Genomic DNA, 24,689 nt, shown 5'->3' with positions numbered 1-24,689 from the left:
GTCTCTCCCCTTGGTTTTCAGGTGCTTCCGCTCCACCATGGAAAGCATCGCTGATCGCCGTGCTGCTGCCCAACTTATGGCTCTCCAGATGTACTCCCCCATTCCCCAGTCTGATGAAGCTGACGATGAAGCACCTTGTGGCTGATGGGCACTTTTCACCTCCTGAGTCACTTAATGAGCCAATACCCTTGTGCCAGCATAAGACCGGCTACAAAGGGGGGGGGATTCCACTAGGGGCCTTCCGTCTCAACCCCGGCGAAGCAACCACCGGCTGCGCAAGGGCTTAGGGCTTGCTTGTTGCCTCCTTCGCTAACTATCCTTGTCCTTTCTTTCCTTTTCAGGGTTCATGGAGGATGGAGGTGATACTCTCCACCAGAATGGATGTTCAAGTATCAAAAGGGGGGAATGAAGGAGTGGAACGCCGGATACTGCTCGAATACTATGAATACTACTGAGCAACAGGACAACCTCATGTTTTTTTGTGCCTACTGATGGACTTATACTTATGCACTCTACCTCTGCTTTTGGCTGTTTAGCCACACCTTATCACTGCACTGGACATTTGTGCCTTATCCAGTTTTACTGTTTACTAACGAAAGAAGTTTGCTGTTTACTAATGTAAAGACAGAATGCAGGGCTATTAGACATATAGCTTGTAACAGTAGTTTGCAAGGCCTATACAAGACCAGCTTGCATGTAGCAACGCCATCTGAATAGACGACCTTGGTGGGTGCTGACACCCCGCCCTGCATTCCTGAGCCGAACGAACCTTATCTCCTGTGCTAGAAAGGAGCATTGTGTGTGTGAAGAATAAGCTGCTAAGTTTCGTTTTTCTTGCCAGTATCATTTCAGTGTTATGACGTGTGTACGTACTGGGACTACAATTTTGTACTGTAAGAACTACAAATGTTTACTGCGCATGTCGGTTGTGACGTGTAAGGGGCCAAATGCGCAGGCCCAGTAGGGGAGTATAAATGTAAGTGTCAGATGATTTATGACACACAGTGTCCCGAGACTACTCGGTGCTGTTCACTTGCTAGCAATAAAGTTGCCTTGTTTGGAACCAAAATTTGCCTTTCGTCTCCTGATTCCCCACCTGTTTCAATAAGAATGGGGTTTCATCAAGTTTGGGGGATGGGAAGGAGCAAGGGGGAATGGAAGGGGCTTTTGTGATATATTTAGGGGGTTATGGGGTGGAAGGGGGCATCAGAAGAGGCTTTCATAATGTTCAGGTAGGGGAAAGAAACAAGGAGGGATCGGAATCTTAGGTAGGGGGTCCAGGCCTGGCTAGATACCCTTATGCGGGTCCCTGCTGACATTCAGCCAGGACCTGCATAAGTGTCTTATGTGAGTCCCAGCTGAATATCAGCTGAGACCTGCATAAGACCCATGGCTTGGAAAGGCTGAATTAGCCCCAGATATTCAATGCCAGGGCCCAGACATGGCTTTTGGAATATACAAGGCTAATTCTGCCCGTGACGGTAAGTGTTTTTTTAACATGCTGACCACCTTGGGCTGCATATTGATTGAATCCTTTACATCCAGTCCAGTGGGCTGTGTACATGGTTTGATTAAAAATAACCTTTCGATAGAAAATCTAAAAAAAAAAAAATGACAAACTGAAATCACATATCACACAAACATCATCAGTTTGAAAATACTGAGAGGGTTTATGTTACATCAGAACCATGTTCATTAATTAATTTAAATAATAGAAACCTCAAAGCCAAGGGATGGCGCTTCAAATTTTCAATCACCTTCACCCTTTCAAAGGTACTATCATCGGTTTCTATTAAGCAGGAAAACATGGAGAGTTGTAAAAAATCCCATAGGAGAAAAATTGATACTTCTCAAAAAACCCTGCTTAATAAAGCCAACAAACAGCTACAATATGTAACACAAAACCTCTCCAAAGCTCAGTTTGTAAGAACCATGCATGGTATCTGAAAACCAACATTTATCCTGCCATGTGTTGCTCCTCATTGACTTCAGTGGTAAAGTACACACCAAGCGCACAGTTCCATAAACCTTGGACGTTTTCAGTCCAAGACTGAAGCCTTTCCTTTATCTAAATAAATTAATGAATGTGGTTCCGATGTAACATAAACCCTCTCAATAATTTCAAACTGATGATGTTTGTGTGACATGTTGTTTAAAAATAATTCATATACCTGAAACCAAATAACAAGGTTGTAGAAGTATTTTCACTTTTTTGGCTTTGGGTATCAAATGACTGATGTTCCAAATTTCCTTTTAGACATCTTTGCATTCTCAAGACTTCTAAAGCCGGGAAGCCAACTGACGTTCAACAAAAACAAAACACTTTCTCAGGTTTCAGCCTTCTAAGCTGCAGAAAACGACATTCTGGTAATGCACCCTGCAGGCTTAATTTTTTTTTTTATTGAGTCTGACCAGTTCTAGCATCAGTTTACAAAAACATTAATACGTACCCATTGTCTTGTTAATTTGTTCTTGTTTGCAGCCTGCCATTCAGCAATTTTCTCTGATGTTGACTTTTTGGGAGATGAATTGGTTGTGGCCTATGTTAATGGGGAGAAAGAGTGTCAACAGCTTTGCACAAAAACCATCCATTGCCAATTTTTCACATATAATTCAGCACAAGAAGAATGCAGGCAAACCCAGTAAGACAGTTACTTCACACTATCTGAATTATACTCGATTGAAGGGATTCAGAGTTCCACAAGAAGATAAAATCCTGTTCATTTTTTTTTTTTAGATGCAAATGTTACCTCAGGCTGTCTTCAAATGGATTTCCAACTGGAATACAGCACAGATTAGGAGGGGTTTCTGGGTTCTCCAAAAGGATCTGCAAGATAAAAACAAATGATGGTAACTGAGGGCCAGATGCACTAAACTTAACCAGCCATTAACGAGCAAGTAGTAAACCCTGGCATGCACTAAAGACTTCTTTCCCACCACAGTAGCAGCTAACAAAAACGGAATGCAGATGAGCAAATTGTGTAGAAACCCTATTGTAATGAGATGCACTAACCTTTTCCGATTGCATTAACGCTGGAAAATCTAATGAGAGGTCTGTACCTCTTGTTAAGTATGCGCACAAGCCAGACAAATAAAAATGCTTTATTTAGAAAGACAAGTGTAAAACGGAGCAGTGAGAGGAGGCAGAGCAGAAGGAAAAATCACGTTTAGCTGCACAGCCACAGCAAGAGAGGGCTCAGCAGTTCCCCTTTCACAGGCTCCCTCCCTCCTTAATCCTTATGTGTTCGGGATCCAAGAAGAAGGCACAGCTCCCTTCTCCAGGTTTATCACAGCCAATCACAGCGCGTTTAGCTCGGCTAAACGCGTTGTGATTGGCTCAGGGACTTCCAGGTCTCAGCTGAGTGAAGAACTGCCAAAAAAGACATTTTTATTATTGCAGGGGGGAATGATGGCCAAAATGGACGGGTTTTTTTTGGATGGGTGTCCATTTTGGACGTCATCCCCCCCCCCCCCCCCTGCTGCAATAATAAAAACATCTTTTTTGGCAGTGCTTCACTCAGCTGAGACCAGGAAGTCTCAGAGCCAATCACAACGCGGTCAGCCGAGCTAAACGCGTTGTGATTGGCTCAGAGACTTCCAGGTCTGTCTGCTGAGTAAAGCACTGCCAAAAAAGATGTTTTTATTATTGCAGGGGGGAATTATGGCCAAAAGATGTTTTTTTTTGGATGGGCGTCCATTTTGGCCGTCATTCCCCCCCCCCCCCCCCCTGCAATAATAAAAACGACTTTTTTGGCAGTGCTTCACTCAGCTGAGACCTGGAAGTCCCTGAACCAATCACAACGCGTTTAGCCAAGCTAAACACGCTGTGATTGGCTGAGATAGACCTGGAGGAAGGAGCTGTGCCTTCTTCTTGGATCCCGCCCGATCACACACGGAGGGAGGGAGCCTGTGAAAGGGGAACTGCTGAGCCCTCTCTTGCTGTGGCTGTGCAGCTTTTCAGATAGACCTGGAGGAGGGAGCTGTGCCTTGTTCTTGGATCCTGATCACACACGGAGGAAGGGAGCCTGTGAAAGGGGAACTGCTGAGCCCTCTCTTGCTGTGGCTATGCAGCTTTTCAGTCCGAGGTACAGGTTTTTAAAGTTTTGTTTTTTAAAGTGAAGCACATCCACAAAGGACGTTCTTGGCATGCGCAGAGCAGCCAGCATAACGCTTGGCTGCTCTGTGCATGCTCCACGGGCGACTGTTTACCGATGGAATACAGAATGCAAGTGGGCTACAATGAACAGCACATTTGCATTCCTATTCCTTGATGTATGCCCTTCCCTTACCGATTTGTTAAGGGAATTGGTAAGGGAAGGGCTCTAACGATTTTTTAGTCATCTTCCCTTGAGTCAGCAGGTTGTGCATCCACACAATGGGGGAAATTCTATATATGGCACCTAAAAAATTGGCGCTGAAATCAGTGCTGACTAAGCGTATTTTATAATCGGCACCTAGATTTAGGCTTAGTTGATATTTCAGCGCTGATATCTGCGTACATCCATTTACGCCAACAAAAACCTGGTGTAAATCTCAGTGCATAGATTTAGGTGCATGGGGCCAAATTCTCTTAACTAGGCATCTAAATTTTGGACCACCCATGAAACGCCCATTTCCCTGCCCATAACCAGACCCCTTTTGGCTCTGCATGTTAGAAGTTCAGCGCACATCATTACAGAATACACTTAGTGAGTTGTGTGCCTAAATTCTAAACAGTGCCAATTAGTGCTCATTATTGCTTGTTTATCCAATTAAGTTATGTGCAGTGTTATAGAATCTATGCCGATTTTGGAGCCTATATCTAAGCGCACTATATAGAATCCAAGGAAATTGGGGGAATTCTATACTTGGCACCAAAAAGATCAGCACCGAAAAAAGCGCTGTTCTATAAACCACACTTAAACTGAAAGTTAGGTGTAGGCTTATAGAATGGGAAAGGGAGATGGGACTTGATATACTGCCTTTCTGAAGTTTTTGCAACTACATTCAGCGGTTTACATATATTCAGGTACTTATTTTGTACCAGGGGCAATGGAAAGTTAAGTGACTTGCCTGGAGTCACAAGGAGCTGCAGTAGGAATTGAACTCAGTTCCCCAGGATCAAAGTCAACTGCACTAACCACTAGGCTACTCCTCTACTATCAACATTCCATGTAGAAGCCTGCCCTTGCAGATCTGCAACGCAGCCGTACAGGCTTCTGTTGCTGTGAGTCTGAGAGTCTGACGTCCTGCACATACGTGCAGGTCAGACTCATAGCAACAGAAGCCTGTGCGGCTGCGTTGCTGATCTGCAAGGGCAGGCTTCTATATGGAATGTTGCTATTGCTAGTGGAATAGCAACATTCCATGTAGCAACATCATCCAATAGTAGCTGCCTTTCTGAGGTTTTTGCAACTACATTCAGCGGTTTACATATATTCAGGTCCTTATTTTGTACCAGGGGCAATGGAGGGTTAAGTGACTTGCCCAGAGTCACAAGGAGTTGCAGTGGGAATTGAACTCAGTTCCTCAGGATCAAAGTCCACTGCACTAACCACTAGGCTACTCCTCCACTCCATAGCACTTATGCCCATGGCTGGCACTTAAATTTAGGTGCCGCCATTTGCCCCAATGAAAATGTGGTACAAATGCCCATGACCAAATATATGCGTGGAGCACCCATATTCTATAATTATGTCCGTATCCCAAAACTGCTCCTCCAATCTGCCCCCAAATGCCCATGACCCTCCCATTTCCACACCCCCTTTTTTGGGCCACACGTGAAATTTAGGCGCAGGTCCCATGCCTAAATTTACGTGCATACATGTCAATTAACTCTAATTAGTACTAATAATTGCTCGTTATTTAATTAAATTACACACACAATTTGGGTACTTGCCCAAATTTGCACGTGTAATTTTTATAGAATTGGGGGGAATGTGGCTACTTGATTGGTCAAATTATCTAGGAAAATGGATAAAGCGGAAAGTGGCAAGAGAATCTGTGGAGAAAGGGTAGACCAAAGGGATGAGCAGAAATGTAGGACATAGGCAAGAGATTACATTATGGTTATCATTTTAGAAACCCTAGTCATGATTTTCATATGTAAATATTGGCATTTAAATGTATACCTTGAATAAATGTAGAAAACTCACTTTTGGAAAGCTGGGATTTACATACGGAAATCTGAACCACGGAGGCCATTCTATACAGGGCATCCACATTTACAGCCACTTGAGCGCGAAGCATGCACAATACTGTCACTTCATGCTCAAGTAGCAGCGAAACATGTAAGTGCTAATCGGTAAGGGCACACTAAGTGGAATAGGGCCAGATTCTATATAAGGTGTCTAAAAAATCTGCATGGTAAACATTTGTGCATAAGCGCATTCTGTAAGTGGCACCTAGCTTTAAGTGTGGTCTATAGTGCCTAAAACTACATGCATCCATTTACACCAACAAAAATGTGCAAAACCCAGCACGTAGATTTACATGCACTGGGCCATATTCTATAACTACGCACGTAAATTGGGAATGCCCACAGAATGTCCATTTCCCTGCACATAGCCATGCCGCTTTTGAACTGGAAATACTAGCAATGAGCTGAAATATGCTTAACTAACACAGTCTTCTTCAGAATGTATGGTATCCAGTGAAAAAACTAGACTTTTTTCGTATTTAAAGTGGAGAAACAACCTCAGTAGTCACAGTGTGGCAGCAGTGTGATGATTGCACTCAATGCCAGCATTCAATTGACTCTGTTATTATCACCGGTCTGAAAACTCCATTTGTGTGAAAGTAAAGGCTCTATATGGGGGTTAAATAAAGCCCATTAGAGTGTCATTTAAGCCTGATGTTAGGCAGTTGCTTGAATTAATAATGTTACTTAGCTTTTGAACTGTGCACATTAGAATTTAGGTGCAGTTAATTACAGAAAATGCTTACCCCCCCCCCCCGGATTCTATATAGTGCGCCTAGAGATCCATGCCAAAATTGATGTGGATTCTATAACAATATTTTATTTATTTAGATTTTGCTCACACCTTTTTCAGTAGTAGCTCAAGGTGAGTTACATTCAGGTACACTGGGTACTTCTCTGTCCTGGGAAGGCTCACAATCTAAGTTTGTACCTGAGGAAATGTAGGGTTAGGTGACTTGCCCAAGATCACAAGGAGTAGCAATGGGATTTGAACTGGCCACCTCTGCATTGCAAGGCTGGTGCTCTAACCACTCCTCCACTGCAATATATGCAACTTAACACGCTAATGAGCACTGATAACAGCACTTAAGAAGCAAAAATGAGCACTAATTGGCACTGATTAGAACTTAGGTGCACAAGTCGCTAAGCATATTCGGTAACGATGTGTGCTGAACTTCTAATGCACGCAGGCAAAAAGGGGCGTGGTTATGGGCAGGGTAATGGTCATTTTATGGGCATTAGTTATAGAATATGGCCCAGTGCACCTAAATCTATGCGCTGGGATTTATGTCACGTTTTCATTGGTATAAATGGATGTACATAGATTTAGGCACTGAAATTATCAACTAAATGTATTTCTATAATCAGTGCCTAGATCTAGGCACTGATTATAGATTATGCTTAGTCAGCACTGATGTCAGTGCAGAGTTGTGTATGTAAATTCTAATTATTGCCAATTACATATACATAAGTACATAAGTATTGCCATACTGGGAAAGACCAAAGGTCCATCAAGTCCAGCATCCTGTTTCCAACAGGGGCCAATCCAGGTCACAAATACCTGGCAAGATCCCAAAAAAGTACAAAACATTTTATACTGCTTATCCCAGAAATAGTGGATTTTCCCCAAGTCCATTTAATAACGGTCTATGGACTTTTCCTTTAGGAAGCCGGCCAAACCTTTTTAAAACTCTGCTAAGCTAACCGCCTTTACCACATTCTCTGGCAACGAATTCCAGAGTTTGATTAGCGCTCATTATTGCATGTTTAGTGTTGTTATCAATGCTGATTAGCTTGTTAAACCAATTAAGTTATGCACGTTGTTATAGAATATGCCTGGATTTCAGTGCAGATCTCTAGGCACACTATATAGGATCCAGCAGATAGTGCATAAATGCAAGGGGGCATTCACATGGGCAGAGCTGCCACTTGCACATTCAACTTACAGAACCAGTGGGGTTACACATGCCCGTTACTGCATTTGGGTGTCTGTAGCTGCATAAGGGAAGGGGAAATGATATACTGCCTTTCTACGGTCTTTGCAACTACATTCAAAGCAGTTTACATATATTCAGGTACTTATTTTGTACCTGGGGCAATGGAGGGTTAAGTGACTTGCCCACAGTCACAAGGAGCTGCAGTGGGAATCAAACCGAGTTCCCCAGGATCAAAGTCTGGTGCACTAACCACTAGGCTACTCCTCCACTCGGCCTATGGCTAGTGTACCTGTGGGCATCATAATTTAAGGCACACCAATGCAGGGCTATGCTAGTATTCTTCAATTTAATCTGGGCACCTTGATGCCATTATAGAATAGACTCTCGCTGTATGGCATTGTGGTGCCTAAAAGGAGGCGCCCACTTATAGAATTAATTCCTGTGAGCATATGGCAAGGGGACAAGCTTAGCCGAGATTGGGTGGCGGAGCCAGTGGTGGGAAGCGGGGCTGGTGGTTGGGAGGCGGGGCTAGTGCTGGGCAGACTTCTATGGTCTGTGCCCTGAAAATGACAGATACAAATCAAGGTAAGGTGTACACAAAAAGTAGCACATTTGAGTTTCTCTTGTTGGGCAGACCGGATGGACCGTGAAGGTCTTTTTCTGTCGTCATCTACTATGTTACTATGATTAGGAATAAAGAAGAACCAAATCTACATATGTATTACCTGTTTCAGAAGATTAGTGCATTCTTGTAATCAGTGAGATCAACATTGGAATTTACATCTGTTCCCAAGTATGTACAGGTATTTTTTAAAAAGCTTGTTTTTGGCAGCTGGTTACAGGAGAGATTAAGGATGTCTTCTTCTTAATTCCTTGCTGTTTTTTCTACCTCAAAATTGACAAGGCAGAAAGATTGTGCAGCGTTAATAGGAGCACTTAGCCACGTAGGTGTTCAAAATGGCAGACATACATGTCAAAGTGTTGGTATTTTACATGTGTCAGAACCAATAGCTAGACATGGAAGTTACTGAGTTGCCTCTGTTGATGATTTAACCGTTGACAAATGTAGGGGCCCTTTTATTAATGGGCGGTAGGCACTAGCATGTGCTTACCGTGCGCCAACAAACACTGTCACGGGATGCGGGACGTGCAGAGGTGTACCACGGTACTGTGCTGATTGCTGTGCACCAGTCCCATGCTAAAAAATAGGTTTTATCTTTTAGTGCGGGGGGGGGGGGGTGTTTATGGGTGGAGAGTAGTCGTGGCCTACGCTAATCGGGATGTGCAGGATTAGCATGAGAGCCCTTACCGCCTAGAAAATAAGTAGCCGTAAGGGCTCATGTGCTAATGGCCACACGCTAATTGGGAAATTAGTGCGTGGGCATTATGAGGAAAAAGAAAATTGCAGCCATTTTACCCCAGGCTAAAAGTGGCCTCAGCAGATGGGTTTCTCACACGCTAAAAATAGCGGACCTAGTATAAGGGCCCCGTAGAACGTTTTCTCCTGCCACATATAGCCAGTACATATATGTGCATTTCTGCATGTGTTTTAGAAAAGCCTCTACATCAGCAGATCTTTTTCTATAAAGCTACTGTAATTGGACATATTTTGACCTGGATGTCTCAATTCTGATTTCTATGCTCTATCTAAAATGGGGCTGCCAATGCCCTTTTCAGGATAATAGTGACCAGAGCAGCTCTCTTTATGAATCAGGTTCATAATGAAACATATGAATATTTTGGAATATTGCACCATTAATTAAATGAATTTCTTTTTTCTTAATAGAATAGAATTTGACATCACAGATCTTCAAAACTAGAAGCTCAAAAACGAAATCCACTTCTAATGTACAAATAAGTGCAATTCATTCTTCCCACCATACAGAAAATTCATCTGAATTAATAAATATTGTGAGCCACTGTGTGATTTTTGTATTTATTCTATTTTAATGGTTATACCTATTACTTATAACAAATTAGGAGAGAACTTGTTTATATTAAAAAATTCCAATCTAGGGAAATATAGGTTAGTGTTAAAATGAAAGTGCAATGGTTTTGTTTTATTTCCTACAGTCATATTATTTCAGAGAGATATTTTGATGTATTTTATGCTTGCTGATGCATTTTTTATGCATATCTGATATATTTTATGCCATTGTATTTTGTATCTTATTTTATTGAAATCAGCTTTAAGATGTTTTTCAAGAAAGGCAGTCTGTAAATGTGGAACGAAACAAGGCCAGAAAATATTGCAATATGGCTGAGCATTTGTAAAGCTGATTGACCATTGATTTTGTGCTTATAGGTACCAGCATAGTCTTGCCAGTTCTGGCCATGTTTACCACAGGACCAACACAACACAACACAACAGGAAGGAAAAAATCCCTATGGAGCAGAATGGTGAGGTCATAATATTAGGGAAGGGACATAGGCCAACCAAATAAAGACAAGTTCCAGAGGTTGATTGCAGCAAATTTATTTAACAAATATCAAAATACATGTAGACTTGACACAGAACCGTGTTTCAGCAATGCAATGCCTGCCTCAGAAGTCAATGTATCTGATACTTCATATCTATATATTATGCAATCGTTATGACCGAGAAAAAGACAACAAAACCCACTTTGATGTGAGACGGCAACTGTACTTTGTAGTGCGAACATTGTGGCAGTTGCTGTCCCACGTCAAAGTGATTTTTGTTTTTTTTCTCTGTCATAACGCTTACATAATATACAGGTATTAAGTATCAGATGCATTGACTTCTGAGGCAGGCATTTTGTTGTCAAAACACGGTTCCATGTCAAGTCTACATGTATTTTGATATTTTTTAAATACATTTGTTGCAATCAACCTGTGGATCTCATCTTTATTTGGTTTGCCTATGTCCCTTCCCTACTATTTTGACCTTACCACAGGACCAAGTCAGTACCCAGTGGAAGGTTTAAAAGGGTAGCAGAATATAACACCACATCAAGAAAGCCACCTATCACATTTAGCATTTATAACCATCATCATCAGTCCATTTATCTCTCAGTAGTTTACAAAATCAAAATGTTCTGTATTAAATGCATTGAGTAATTTATGTGGAACAGCATTTCAAAAGAACGCCCAACTCAGAATAGGGACGTCCAAGTTAGAACGTCACAAATGGATGCCAGTCACACATATATTTTCAAACAGGATACAACCTGTTTGAAAATACATTCGATAGATATCCATGTGCTGGAAATATCCAGCTTAAACATTCATTTTTTTCTATCTGAAATGTCCAAATTATTAACAGGGCAAAACAAAGGACATGGACGTTTGTATAACAGCATAGGAACATCCATCTTATAAAATGACCACACAGACATCTATGCAGAGCAGTGAACTGAGAATCAGGGGATCCAGGTTCAAATCCCACTTCAGCTGTTTGTGAATTTTACTTTTAATTGTGAATCCTTCAGGAAAAGAAAAATGCCTACTGTTCCTGAATGTACACCACTTCAATAGCATTCAGGCTTGCAGGTGTCTTACATATTTAGGCACAGTAGGTATTTTTTTGTTCCTGGAGGGATCCCAATTTAAAAAAAAAAAGAGATGAAGCAGAGTTTAAACCTGGGTTTCTTGGTTTACAATCCACTGTACTAAACACTAGGCTAGTCCTCAGACCTGCTTTGTTAAGAATGCCTATAATACCTGAAGCTGTCATAGAGCCTGGTACCTCTTGCTGGGTTCACATTCAGGGGACAGGAAGGATGAGAACAACCACTGGGGGATTGAGAAGGTGTCATGCCTTAATCCTTCCAATGAACAGCTGCTCAATTAGAGTACCACTCTTTAATCTGGATGTGCCTGTACCAGTGGCGAAGCTATGTGGGGAAATGGGGGCTTGGGCCCCCCAAAAAATTTCCTCTGGGTCCCTGGTTTTGCTGGCGGGGATCCCCAACCCCCGCCAGCTGAAGCCTTGTCCAGTGCCAGTCTCCAACGCCGCCGCATTGCCTGCCCTGATCTTTCTTCCCCTCACGTCTGGCATGCTCTTTTTAGTGAAACTGAGTATGTTCATTTTCACTAAAAGGAGCGTGCAGTACATGAGGGGAAGACAGAACAGGGCACACCATGCGGCGGCGCCGGAGACCTGCGCTGGACAAGGCTTCAGCTGGTGGGGGTTAGGGATCCCCGCCAGCCAAGGTATTTGCTGTGGCAGTGGGTGGGGAGCGGCAGGGTGGTGAGGTGGCGAGGGGGAGGCAGCGGTGGGGTGGCACCTCTTGCTATATGGACATTCTGCAGTGTTTGATATCTATATCCTACCTTTGTAAAATTGGGATTTGGATGTCCATGCAATACGGACATCAAAATACCAGTTTTCAGACATTCAAAAAAGGAATAAGCACCAAAGTGTTCATACCTTTTCAAAAAAACTCAAATCCAATTTTCAAAAATAAAGCAAGCAATACTTAGAATTCATATATGTTCCCTTCACCTTTGTAAGTTCAAGTCCAAACTCCAACCCAACATGATCACATTTTGAGCTGTTTGTGCTAAGCTTTAGGGGTATTTTGATCACTTATCACAGAGCTTTCTTGCAATACTTTCTTCAAGACAAAGTTCTGTAGTGAAACAAAGATGATGGCAACGTATTGTTAATACCCAATAAAGAGAAGAGAATGGGGACTTGATATACCGCCTTTCTGTGGTATTTTGCAACTACATTCAAAGCAGTTTACATATATACAGGTACTTATTTTGTACCAGGGGCAATGGAGGGTTAAGTGACTTGCCCAGAGTCACAAGGAGCTGCAGTGGGAATCAAACTCAGTTCCCCAGGATCAAAGTCCACTGCACTAACCACTAGGCTACTCCTACACTAGCAACATTCCATGTAGAAGCCTGCCCTTGCAGATCAGCAACGCGGCCACGCAGGATTCTGTTTCTGTGAGTCTGACGTCCTGATAGGACCCGAAGTGGTGAACTGGATTAGGAACTGGTTGACGGACAGACGCCAGAGGGTGGTGGTGAATGGAATTCGCTCGGAGGAGCGAAAGGTAAGTAGTGGAGTGCCTCAAGGATCGGTGCTGGGGCCTATTCTGTTCAATATATTTGTGAGTGACATTGCCGAAGGGTTAGAAGGTAAAGTTTGCCTATTTGCGGATGATACTAAGATCTGTAACAGAGTGGACACCCCGGAGGGAGTGGAAAACATGAAAAAGGACCTACGGAAGCTAGAAGAATGGTCTAAGGTTTGGCAATTAAAATTCAATGCGAAGAAATGCAAAGTGATGCACTTAGGAAGCAGAACTCCAAGGGAGACGTATGTGTTAGGCGGGGAGAGTCTGATAGGTACGGGCGGAGAGAGGGATCTTGGGGTGATAGTATCTGAGGATTTGAAGGTGACGAAACAGTGTGACAAGGCGGTGGCCGTAGCTAGAAGGTTGTTAGGCTGTATAAAGAGAGGTGTGACCAGCAGAAGAAAGGGGGTGTTGATGCCCCTGTATAAGTCGTTGGTGAGGCCCCACCTGGAGTATTGTGTTCAGTTTTGGAGGCTGTATCTTGTTAAGGATGTAAAAAGAATTGAAGCGGTGCAAAGAAAAGCTACGAGAATGGTATGGGATTTGCGTTACAAGACGTATGAGGAGAGACTTGCTGAACTAAACATGTATACTCTGGAGGAAAGGAGAAACAGGGGTGATTTGATACAGACGTTCAAATATTTGAAAGGTATTAATCCGCAAACGAACCTTTTCCGGAGATGGGAAGGTGGTAGAACGAGAGGACATGAAATGAGATTGAAGGGGGGCAGACTCAAGAAAAATGTCAGGAAGTATTTTTTCACGGAGAGAGTAGTGGATGCTTGGAATGCCCTCCCGCGGGAGGTGGTGGAAATGAAAATGGTAACGGAATTCAAATATGCGTGGGATAAGCATAAAGGAATCCTGTGCCGAAGCAATGGATCCTCAGGAGCTTAGTCAAGATCGGGAGGCGGGGCTGGTGGTTGGGAGGCGGGGATAGTGTGGGGCAGACTTATACGGTCTGTGCCCTGAAGAGCACAGGTACAAATCAAAGTAGGGTATGCACAAAAAGCAGCAAATATGAGTTATCTTGTTGGGCAGACTGGATGGACCGTGCAGGTCTTTTTCTGCCATCATCTACTATGTTACTATGTTACATGGAATGTTGCAATGTTGCTAGTGGAATAGCAACATTCCATGTAGAATTCCATGTAGAATCTCCAATAGTAGCAACAGAAGCTCAACATTCCATTTAGAATCTCAAATAGGGAAAGGGAAATGGGACCGCCTTTCTGTGGTATTTTGCAACTACATTCAAAGCAGTTTACATATATACAGGTATTTATTTTGTACCAGGGGCAATGGAGGGTTAAGTGACTTGCCCAGAGTCACAAGGAGCTGCAGTGGGAATTGAACCCAGTTCCCCAGGATCAAAGTCCACTGCACTACACACTAGGTACTCCTCCACTCCGCTCAGGAGGAACAGAGTTTTCCACCTATTACAGAGCAAATCTCAAATAAGACTAAGCAAATCAAATTGGTGGGGCTGGTGGTTGAGAGGCGAGGATATTGCTGGGCAGACTTATACGGTCTGTCCCAGAGCCGGGGGTTGAGAGGCAGGGATAGTGTTGGGCAGAGTTATACGGTCTGTGACGTGAGAATGACAGATACAGATCGAGGTAGGGCATACACGGAAAGTAGCACGTATGAGTTTGTCTTGTTGGGCAGACTGGATGGACCGTGCAGGTCTTTTTCTGCCATCATCTACTATGTTTCATTAAAACTGGCAAATTGTAGAACAGCCAGAGTAGAGGAACCAGGGCCGTGCCTAGGGTCTCTGGCGCCCCCCTGCAGACTATCAGTTGGCGCCCCCCCCCCCCCCCCCGTGAAAATGATCACCCCCCCCCCCCATGAAAATGATCGCTCACCACTTGCCACACTGAAAGGAATTGTCAGCAATATTCTTAGAAACAAATTGCTATACATTGCAAAATAAGATAGCAGATGTAAATTCTCAAAGTGGACATATTCCAAACACTAAAATGAAAATAAAATGATTTTTTTCTACCTTTGTTGTCTGGTGACTTTCTTTTTCTGATCATGCTGGCCCAGTATCTGATTCTGCTGCTATCTGTCCTCTTAACTCCGTTTCCAGGGCTTCCTTTCCATTTATTTCTTTACTTTTCTCCTTTCTTCTTCATTTCTTGCTCTATATCCATTTCCAGCAATTTCTCCTCTCTCCCTGGGTCCTGCCCTCCCATCCATGTCCATTCTTGTCCCTCTCTGCCCTCCCTCCTCCATCCATAGCCAGCAATCCTCTCTCCCCTCCCCTTCCAGCAATTTGTCCTCTCCCTGGGCCCCCATGTCCATCCTTGTCCCTCTCTGCCCTTCCCTCCTCCATCCATAGCCAGCAATCCTCTCTCCCCTCCCCTTCCAGCAATTTGTCCTCTCCCTGGGCCCTGCCCTCCCATCCATGCCTCTCTGCCCTCCCATCCATTCAGGGTCTGCCCTCCCTCTCACTCCCCATTCCATCCAGGATCTATCCCCCCTCTCTCACTGCCCCCTCTTTTCAGCTCCCAGTTCCCACCTGCGGCTGCCCCTAGTTCCAGATCCATTGATTCTCCCATCCACCCCTGCCCCAGGCTTGACCCCATTCTCCCTCCTGCTCACTTTTCAGACCCCAGTTCCAGCTCCATGCCCCTTCTCCCATCTGTCTCCCACCCAGTCCTTTCTGCCCATCCGAGTCCCCCTCACCCCATCTGTCTCCCACCCAGTCCCTTCTGCTATCCAAGTGCCCCCCACCCTCACCCCATCTGTCTCCCACCCAGTCCCTTCTGCCCATCCGAGTCCCCCTCACCCCATCTGTCTCCCACCCAGTCCCTTCTGCTATCCAAGTGCCCCCCACCCTCACCCCATCTGTCTCCCACCCAGTCCCTTCTGCCCATCCGAGTCCCCCTCACCCCATCTGTCTCCTACCCAGTACCTTTTGCCCATCCGAGTCCCCCTCACCCCATCTGTCTCCCACCCAGTCCCTTCTGCTATCCAAGTGCCCCCCACCCTCACCCCATCTGTCTCCCACCCAGTCCCTTCTGCCCATCCGAGTCCCCCTCACCCCATCTGTCTCCCACCCAGTCCCTTCTGCTATCCAAGTGCCCCCCACCCTCACCCCATCTGTCTCCCACCCAGTCCCTTCTGCCCATCCGAGTCCCCCTCACCCCATCTGTCTCCTACCCAGTACCTTTTGCCCATCCGAGTCCCCCTCACCCCATCTGTCTCCCACCCAGTCCCTTCTGCTATCCAAGTGCCCCCCACCCTCACCCCATCTGTCTCCCACCCAGTCCCTTCTGCCCATCCGAGTCCCCCTCACCCCATCTGTCTCCTACCCAGTACCTTTTGCCCATCCGAGTCCCCCTCACCCCATCTGTCTCCCACCCAGTCCCTTCTGCTATCCGAGTCCCCCCCCCCAACCTTCACGGTCACCCCATCTGTCCCCCACCCTCACCCTGCCTCGTCTTCTCCCTGCCACCCGTCTTTAAAAAGAAATTGCCAATGCCGACGCGATAGCGAGCGCAGCACCTCGTGTGCAAGTAAAAGAAGCGAATCCGATCATCTCATTGGGCCTTCCTTCACTGTCCCGCCCTAGAGGAAATAGGAAGTTGCGTCAGAGGAGGGCGGGACAGTGAGGGAAGGCCCAATGAGATGATCGGATCCGCTTCTTTTACTTGCACACGAGGTGCTGCGCTCGCTCGGCAAATAAATTTAAAGGGCTGGTGCGGGAGGGGGGGTGCCAGGATCATGAAGAGCAGCGGGAGCGGCGGCACCCCCCTCTCTGGTGCCAAAAGATTTAAAGTCCTCGGCGGGGCGAGGGTAAGCACCGCGGCGGCGCCCTCCAGAGGTGGGCGCCCCCCTGCGGTGCTTACCTCGCTTACCGCATCGGCACGGCCCTGAGAGGAACCTTTAGATTAACTAGTTTGTGTGCTTCCTTTTATGGTGGGCATCAAAGAAGTGATATTGGTCTGTTTTGTCATCACATGTGATTTTGCAAAAGTATCCTCCTATGGCCTTTCAATGTGGAAGAAATTTGAATGAATTATTGACTTCTAAAATGAAGGTCGTGAATTCAGATCAAACCATTGTCCACTCTTGTTGTGGTAAGTATAGCTGGTATGCTTATACTTTGGAGGGTGCTAGCTGTAAATCTCCCTCTAACGATTATAACATTGTTGCTACATCTTGCACCTCAGCCTAGGTTGTTTAAGTAATTATCTGCCCTTGTTTATATGTAGGTCTCACCAAGCACATGATCAGACTGTGTTAATGAGCACAAAAGCAAATTACAAATTAAACTCTGGAATTCATTGCCAGAGAATGTAATAAAAGCGGTGGCTTAGCGGGGTTTAAAAAAAGGTTTGGATAGCTTCCTAAAAGAAAAGTGCATAAGCCATTATAAATATGGACCTGGGGAAAATCCACTGCTTATTTCTAGGATAAGCAGCATTAAATGTATTGTACTGTTTTGGGATCTTGCCAGGTACTTGTGACCTGGGTTGGCCTCTGTTAGAAACAGGATGCTGGGCTTGATGGACCTTCGGTCAGTCTCAGTATGGCAATACTTATGTATTTATCGGGCGTAGCTGCTATGGGGCCATGGGGGCCTGGACCCCCCTGCCGGCGACCCTCTCAACCCCCCTCCCCTGCCGCCAACCCGCCGCCTGCTACCTTTGCTGGCGGGGGACCCCAACCCCCGCCAGCTGAAGTCTTCTTCCTTCATTTGGTTTCTTCTGACTGAGTCTGACGGACGTCAGACTCACAGACACAGAACGAAGCCCTGCAGATTGCAAGGCTTCGTTCTGTTTCTGTGAGTCTGACGTCCTGCATGTTGTACGTGCAGGACGTCAGACTCAGTCAGAAACCAAACGAAGGAAGAAGACTTCGGCTGGCGGGGGTTGGGGTCCCCCGCCAGCAAAGGTAGGCGACAGCGGGCGGGGGGGGTCAAAGTTGTTGGAGGTGTCAGCAATGGCTGGCGGGTGGGGGGAGGTGTCGGTGCCGGGGGGGGGTTAAAATGTGCCCCCTCACCTCGGCTCTGGACCCCCCTACCGTTGAAGTCTGGCTACGCCCCTGGTACTTATGTACTTATATTACAAAGCTTACTCAGCGGCAGCTATGCCCCTGCTCAATGCGTAGATAAGCCTTCAAATGAGTTGCTGTACGAAGTGATAAAAGCAGTTAGCATAGTTGGGTTTAAGAAAGGTTTGGACAAGTTCCTGGATTTTACATCATCAGAGCAGGAGAATTATACTTCTTATCCCTGTCAGGTACTTGTGACTTGGATTGGCTACTGTTAAAAACAGGATACTGGGCCTCATGGATCTTTGGTTGGACCCAGTATGATGATTCTTATGTTCTTATATATACAATTCTAATGAGGAAGCCTTAGCAGGTCTGCGGGTCCCCTCTCTGATCTAGGCCCAAGGCATGTGCCCACTTTGCTTGTACTTTAATCCCATCCAAGACAGAACCATTTGTAAACAAGGTTCTACCTAATTTCGCTTGGCTGAAATAAAGAATACTGAAACATTTCCTTTCTGAGTCAAACAGTAGGGAAGTGCCTTCATTAATATAAATTCATTTTGTTAACGCACCTTAACGTGCAAAATCAATTTAACATACACTCATCTTGTGAATGAATGTGTATAACATCAATTGACATGTGCTAATAAACATTTTTTTTAACATGCATTAGAACATTTAACACAAAAAGATGTGAAAGGAACTTAAAAATTATCTGAAAATTGGGAAAAAAGCTAAACATGACTCAAAAGTAAACCAAAGGGTACCCCCCCCCCCTCCACCATTTTCATAACTATCAAAGATCTTAGGTTTTACAGAGATACAGAGCCTGGTTTAAATATTAATTGAAACAGAAAGCCCAAAGTTGACACAGTAGAAGCTCCAGTCAAAAGTAAATATGAACGAGCTTCTGCTGCAGAACAAACATTGCATGCCCTTTATCATTCACCACTGGAAAGACTTTCTCCTCATCCTTACAATTAAAACAGCACAGTTCAAAAAGTTCCCTCACACAGAACCTTTGAAGCATAAACAGACACTGCACTAGGATTTTCAGGTACTTAACATTTATTATGTTAATTCTAATACATTTCTCTACTCTACAATAAATGTTGAATATTTCTAATTTTCTTCAATCACATTCTGCTACTGACTATTTCCCTGAATAATTGGCATAGTTGGAACCCCTCTTCCACTCTCTCAGATTTCATTCATTCATTCCTGAGACTGTCAGCCTTATACTGTTGATTCCATGATTATCAATATGTGAATATATATATTTTTTGTGTGAAATGAGCTCCTTTCATATTAAACCAATATCAAACAGAATGGAGTGGAGGAGTAGCCTAATGGTTTGTAGAGTAGGCTCAGAATCTGGGGAACTGGGTTCAATATAATTAATATACTAAGGGGGTCTTTTACTAATATGCACTGGCATTTTTAGCTCATGCTAAAAAACAGCTGGCACTAGATGTTGAGATGCCCATAGAAATATAATGGGCATCTCAGCATTCAGCGCCAGCTAAAAATGCTAGTGTACCTTAGAAAAAGATCCCCCAAATCCTTATACCAAGGACTGTTTGGTAGTTCTTCTTTAAAGATTCACTTGTGCTTTGTTTAAGTTTTTGCACAATTTTGTATGTTGAAATTTTTAAGAATTTAAATAGTTTTAAGTGGAGGTTTTTTTTTTGCCAATTAAGTGATTACATGGGTCATTATAGAATCTTTAACTGGCACAAGAGTGACTCAAGGTTCTGAAGCTTTTTCCTCCACTTTCTGAAATAGGTAAATGTATGAACATTTGCTTTCATGAAACATTAAGACCCATATTCTGGTGGAGACTTTTGATTTTCTACGTTAATAGAATAGGCTCAGCTTTAGGGGTGGCTCAAGACAATCTTCTGCCTGAGGCAAAAAATGAGCTGCCGCCCTGGCTTCTCCACCACCACTGCTGCTGCACCCATCCTTCCCTCCCCATCCCCCTTCCCCAAAATTACCTTTTCTATTTTTTTCTTGCTTTTCAAAAGAAGGTGGCAGCAGAGTGACTCCTATATGCTGCCCTCAGCTCCTTCTCAATACTGCGGGTGGCCCTCCTCTCTGACATCATTTCCTGTTTCCTTGGAGGCGGGCCATCCATAGTAGAGAGAAGGGGCTGGGATCTGTGGCAGGGAAGCCTATGGGAGATGCTGCCACCGTCTTCTTTTGAAAAACAAGAAAATAAAAAGATAATTTCAGGGAAGGAGGTTGGGAAGGGAAGTTCAGGGCAGGAGGGCAATGCTGCCTCACAAGAGGGCCACCTGAGGCCCCCGCCTCAGGTGACCTAATGGTAGGGCCGCTACACTCCTTCATATTTTCTGAAACTGGGCTCAATTGCCAGTGTAGCTTCTTGGGACCCTGGGAAAGCGACTTAACCATCCATTGCTCCAGGTACAATAAAAACTTAGATTGTGAGCCCACTAGGCACAGAGAAAGTACCTGTCTTGTAATATGTAAACCACTTTGGATGTACCACAGAAAGACAGTATATCCGATGCATTACCCTTACCCTCACTGGCTGTACTGGAAAAGTAGAAATTAGAATGAATACACACATAGAATAATAAAATTCAATCATTTTCATTTAGGGACAGTTTACAGATTGACCATGAGGTTGCAGGGCCATGTGCACATTGTACTTCCTGACCAACAAATTAATTTTCAAAGGGAACCCTCTGAAAGAGGGGAGTGGAAAAATGATGCTGGCAGCTCGCAGTGGACACTAAGTACCTGTGCACATATTTGTTCCTGTTTCTAAACTAAGTGCAAATATCAGTATGGTAAATCCATATGCAGCTTTGAAAATGAATGCAAAATAGGCACTGACACGCACCAGTGACAGCATAACAACCCGAGGGAATGGTACAGTTTAGGGGGTGAAGAACTGTTGTGCATGAAAGAGGAGCGGGACTTGGGTATAAGATCGTATGTGTTGATCTTAAGGTGGCCAAACAGGTAGAAAAGAAGACAGTGAAAGCTAGAAGGATGTTTAAGTGCATAGGGAGAGGAATGGCCAGTAGGAAAAGGGAGGTGATAATGCCCTGCACTCTGGTGAGACCTCATTTAGAATATTGTGTGCAATTCTGGAGACCACACCTTCAAAAAGCAGGATGGAGTCAGAGTTTTTGTCATAAAGTGTATGGGGACAGACTTAAAGATCTCAATATGTATACTTTGGAAGAAAGGCAGGAGAGGAGAAATATGATAGAGACGTTTAAATACTTACGCGGCATAAATGCACAGGAGGCCAGTGTCTTTTCATTGCAAGGAAGCTCTGGAACAAGGGGGCATAGGATGAAGGTGAAAGGGGATAGACTCAGAAGTAACCTCAGGAAATACTCCTTCATGGAAAGGGTGGTGAATTTGTGGAATGACCTCCCGGTGGAGATGATGGAGACAAAAACAGTATCTGAATTCAAGAGTGCTTGGGAGAAGTACATAGGATCTGTAAGGGAGTGATAGGGAGAGTAGATGGAATGGATGGGCAGACTGGATAGGCCATTTGGAGGCTGATATTCAGAAGGATATGGTCACTAAAATGACACTTAGCCGGCTATCTGGCGCTGAATATCACCAGTCAGCATCTTAAAGATAGCTGGTTGTGTCGCACAATATTACCCACCGATTTTAAAAATCAAACCGGCCAAGTTTGGTGGCCATATTTGGCCACCACAATAGGTGGACTAAATTTGGACGGTCTGACTTTAACCGGCCATTGCTGAAAATCAGCTTACCCAGTTAAAGTCGGACTGGCCAAGGTTAAATGGGATATTCAATGCCGGTCACCAGAAATGACCTGGCATTTAATATCCAGGTTCAGCGTGGACCGTGGGAAACAGCCTGGCTGTCTCCTGCGGTCTTTAAATCGAGCAGATGGTCTTTATCTGCCTACATTTTTCTCTGTTTCCTTGTTTAGCCTGCATACTTAAAGACAAAGCAAGCCAATAAGAAAAGCCCATAAGACACTGGGAGCATCAATTATAGATATAGGAACTAATAGTTTGCAATACAACAGTACTTAATGTAAACAACCAATATAATTTTCTCTGTTTCTAAATAACTATAATACTAACATATGCTGGTATGCCACCTAAATGCTATTCTGTTACTACATGTATATCATCAATAGCATATAGTTTGAGGATAGGAACTCAAATGGGAAGAATCTAGATGGGGCATAGGAAGAGACACGCGGACAGGCATAATCGAATGGGGGCACCCATCTCTAAGGACGGCGCCACGAAGGGACAGGGAAACCCATATTATTGAAACAAGATGGATGTCTATCTTTCGTTTTGATAATACTGTCGGGGACACCCAAGTCTCAACATTTGGGCCGCCCTTAGAGATGGCCAACTTTGGTTTTCGCTGTTAATGGAAACCAAAGACGTCCATCTCAAAAACGGCCAAATCCAAGCCATTTGGTCGTGGAAGGAGCCAGCATTTGTAGTACACTGGTCCCCCTCACATGCCAGGACACCAACCAGACACCCTAGGGGGCACTGCAGTGGACTTCAGAAATTGCTCCCATGTGCATAGCTCCCTTACATTGGGTCCTGAGCCCCCCCCAACCCCCCCCAGGTCCGCCTGCCTGAAGTACACTGCACCCACTACAACTGCTCCAGGGACCTGTATACTGCTGTGATGGACCTGAGTATGGCATTTGAGGCTGGCATAGAGGCTGGCAAAAAAGTATTTTTAACCTGTTTTTTATGGTGGGAGAGGGGTTAGTGACCACTGGGGGAGTAAGGGGAGGTCATCCCCGATTCCCTCTGGTGGTCATCTGCTCAGTTCGGGCATCTTTTCACAGCTTGGTCATGAAACAAAATGGACCAAGTAAAGTCGGCCAAGTGCTCATCAGGGATGCCCTTCTTTTTTCCATTATCAGCCGAGGACGTCCATCTCCTAATCACGCCCCAGTCCCGCCTTTGCTACCCTGCCGACACGCCTCAGTGAACTTTGGTCATCCCTGCAATGGAAAGCCATCAAAGGTGTAAAAAAACTCGGCTTTCGATTATGCCGATTTGGGCGGCCTTGCGAGAAGGACGCCCATCTCCCGATTTGTGTCGAAAGATGGGCGCCCTTTTCTTTCGAAAATAAGCGTGAAAGTTACTTAATAGCACACAAATCTATGCTGGGCACCTCTTGCTGTTAATGTAACTGATTAATGCACATTTCATTTATAATATCAAGATTCTGGAATCTAGACATGACAATCTTATCAACAATTTAAAACATGCTTGAAGACTCATTTATGTAGTAAGGCGTTGTGAGGGGGTTTATAGAACACTGCCCCTCACCCTTAAGAAAAGTCCATCTCTAACTAGCCTGGCTACCTTAAGAGCGCCTGCCTCGGGAGGAAGTGAGCTGGGAGGGGTGGAGCCCATACATAGATGTTTAAAGGACAGGGCCAGGCTGAGGTTAGAGAGGCCTAGGGAGGGAAGATTTGAATCCCCACTGTATGCTGCTGAAGCTTCTGATCCATAATCGTGACCTGGCTGATATAAGCCATTGCTACTACTGGATTCAATTTTGCAAGATTTTGCTTTGAGGTGTGGCTAAAGCCAGACCTGGACCTCTAAGAGAAATCCAGAACTATAGGCTGTGTTTGGGGTGTGGTAACTGGCAGTGACAAACTGTGTTAGGCCTGCCAATAAGGGCTCGTTTAATAACTGTGTTTCCTCAATCGCAGAGGTTTACCCACACTATATCTCAGGTCCTGTGAAGGAACAGTCCCAGGGATTTCTTGAACTAAATACTTATTTTTGTGTTCATCCCTTTTGTCTGGGTGTGGCTATGGGAGGGGGATGATCAGATCAGGGGCATTCCTAAACGTTGGTGCAGTTTTATATAATGTGTCAGCGTGCCTGTGTGGCAGCATTTACACCAGGTTTCAGCAGGCATAAGTTTGATGCCCAAAGTTAGGGTATGGGAATCGTCACTAAGCGCTATTCTATAAAGGACGTTCACCCTTTACAGAAAGTACTTGGCGCCAATCTTTTTGGAGCACTGTTTGTAGAATTCGGCCCAAAGTGGGCAAATATATAAAGTGCATCAAATTTAGGCACCAAAATGCAGACATCTGGATGGACAGGTTCTGTTAGAATACTAGTGACTTGGCTTTTATGCACTACTCATGCCACCTAAATGTTTTTACCTGGATCACTGCAAGAACCATTCAGTCCAATCATCAGGTACCACAGACAATTTTAATGATAGATTAAAGATTACTAATAGTAGATCTGCAATTTCATTTTTTAGTACTTTCTGTACTCTTGGGGTGTGAATTATCTAGTCCAGGTGATTTGTTGCTCTATAGTTTGTCAGTGTGACCTATTACATTTTTCAGGTTCACCAAGATTTGTTTTGGTTCCTCCATATTTATTTATTTAGATTTTGCTCACACCTTTTTCAGTAGTAGCTCAAGGTGAAGCACATTTAGGTACACTGGATATTTCTCTGTCCCAGGAGGGCTTA

General features: G+C 44.5%; 1 protein-coding gene across 1 annotated transcript in view; it reads left to right on the top strand.

Annotated features, from left to right (window-relative positions):
* The window catches only part of KLKB1 (kallikrein B1), a 194,811-nt gene that overhangs the window by 44,424 nt on the left and 125,698 nt on the right, over positions 1 to 24,689 (top strand). The window contains exons 8-12 of the mRNA XM_030192212.1: positions 2,258 to 2,367; positions 2,483 to 2,642; positions 2,738 to 2,850; positions 10,421 to 10,520; positions 19,204 to 19,233. Of these exons, the coding sequence (XP_030048072.1) occupies positions 2,258 to 2,367; positions 2,483 to 2,642; positions 2,738 to 2,850; positions 10,421 to 10,520; positions 19,204 to 19,233 (513 nt within the window). The remainder of the gene's footprint in view (positions 1 to 2,257; positions 2,368 to 2,482; positions 2,643 to 2,737; positions 2,851 to 10,420; positions 10,521 to 19,203; positions 19,234 to 24,689) is intronic.

Source organism: Microcaecilia unicolor, chromosome 2 (genome assembly GCF_901765095.1).
Source record: "Microcaecilia unicolor chromosome 2, aMicUni1.1, whole genome shotgun sequence".
In the NCBI taxonomy this organism is placed as follows: domain Eukaryota; kingdom Metazoa; phylum Chordata; class Amphibia; order Gymnophiona; family Siphonopidae; genus Microcaecilia; species Microcaecilia unicolor.
This window is presented reverse-complemented; position numbering and strand designations above follow the sequence as displayed.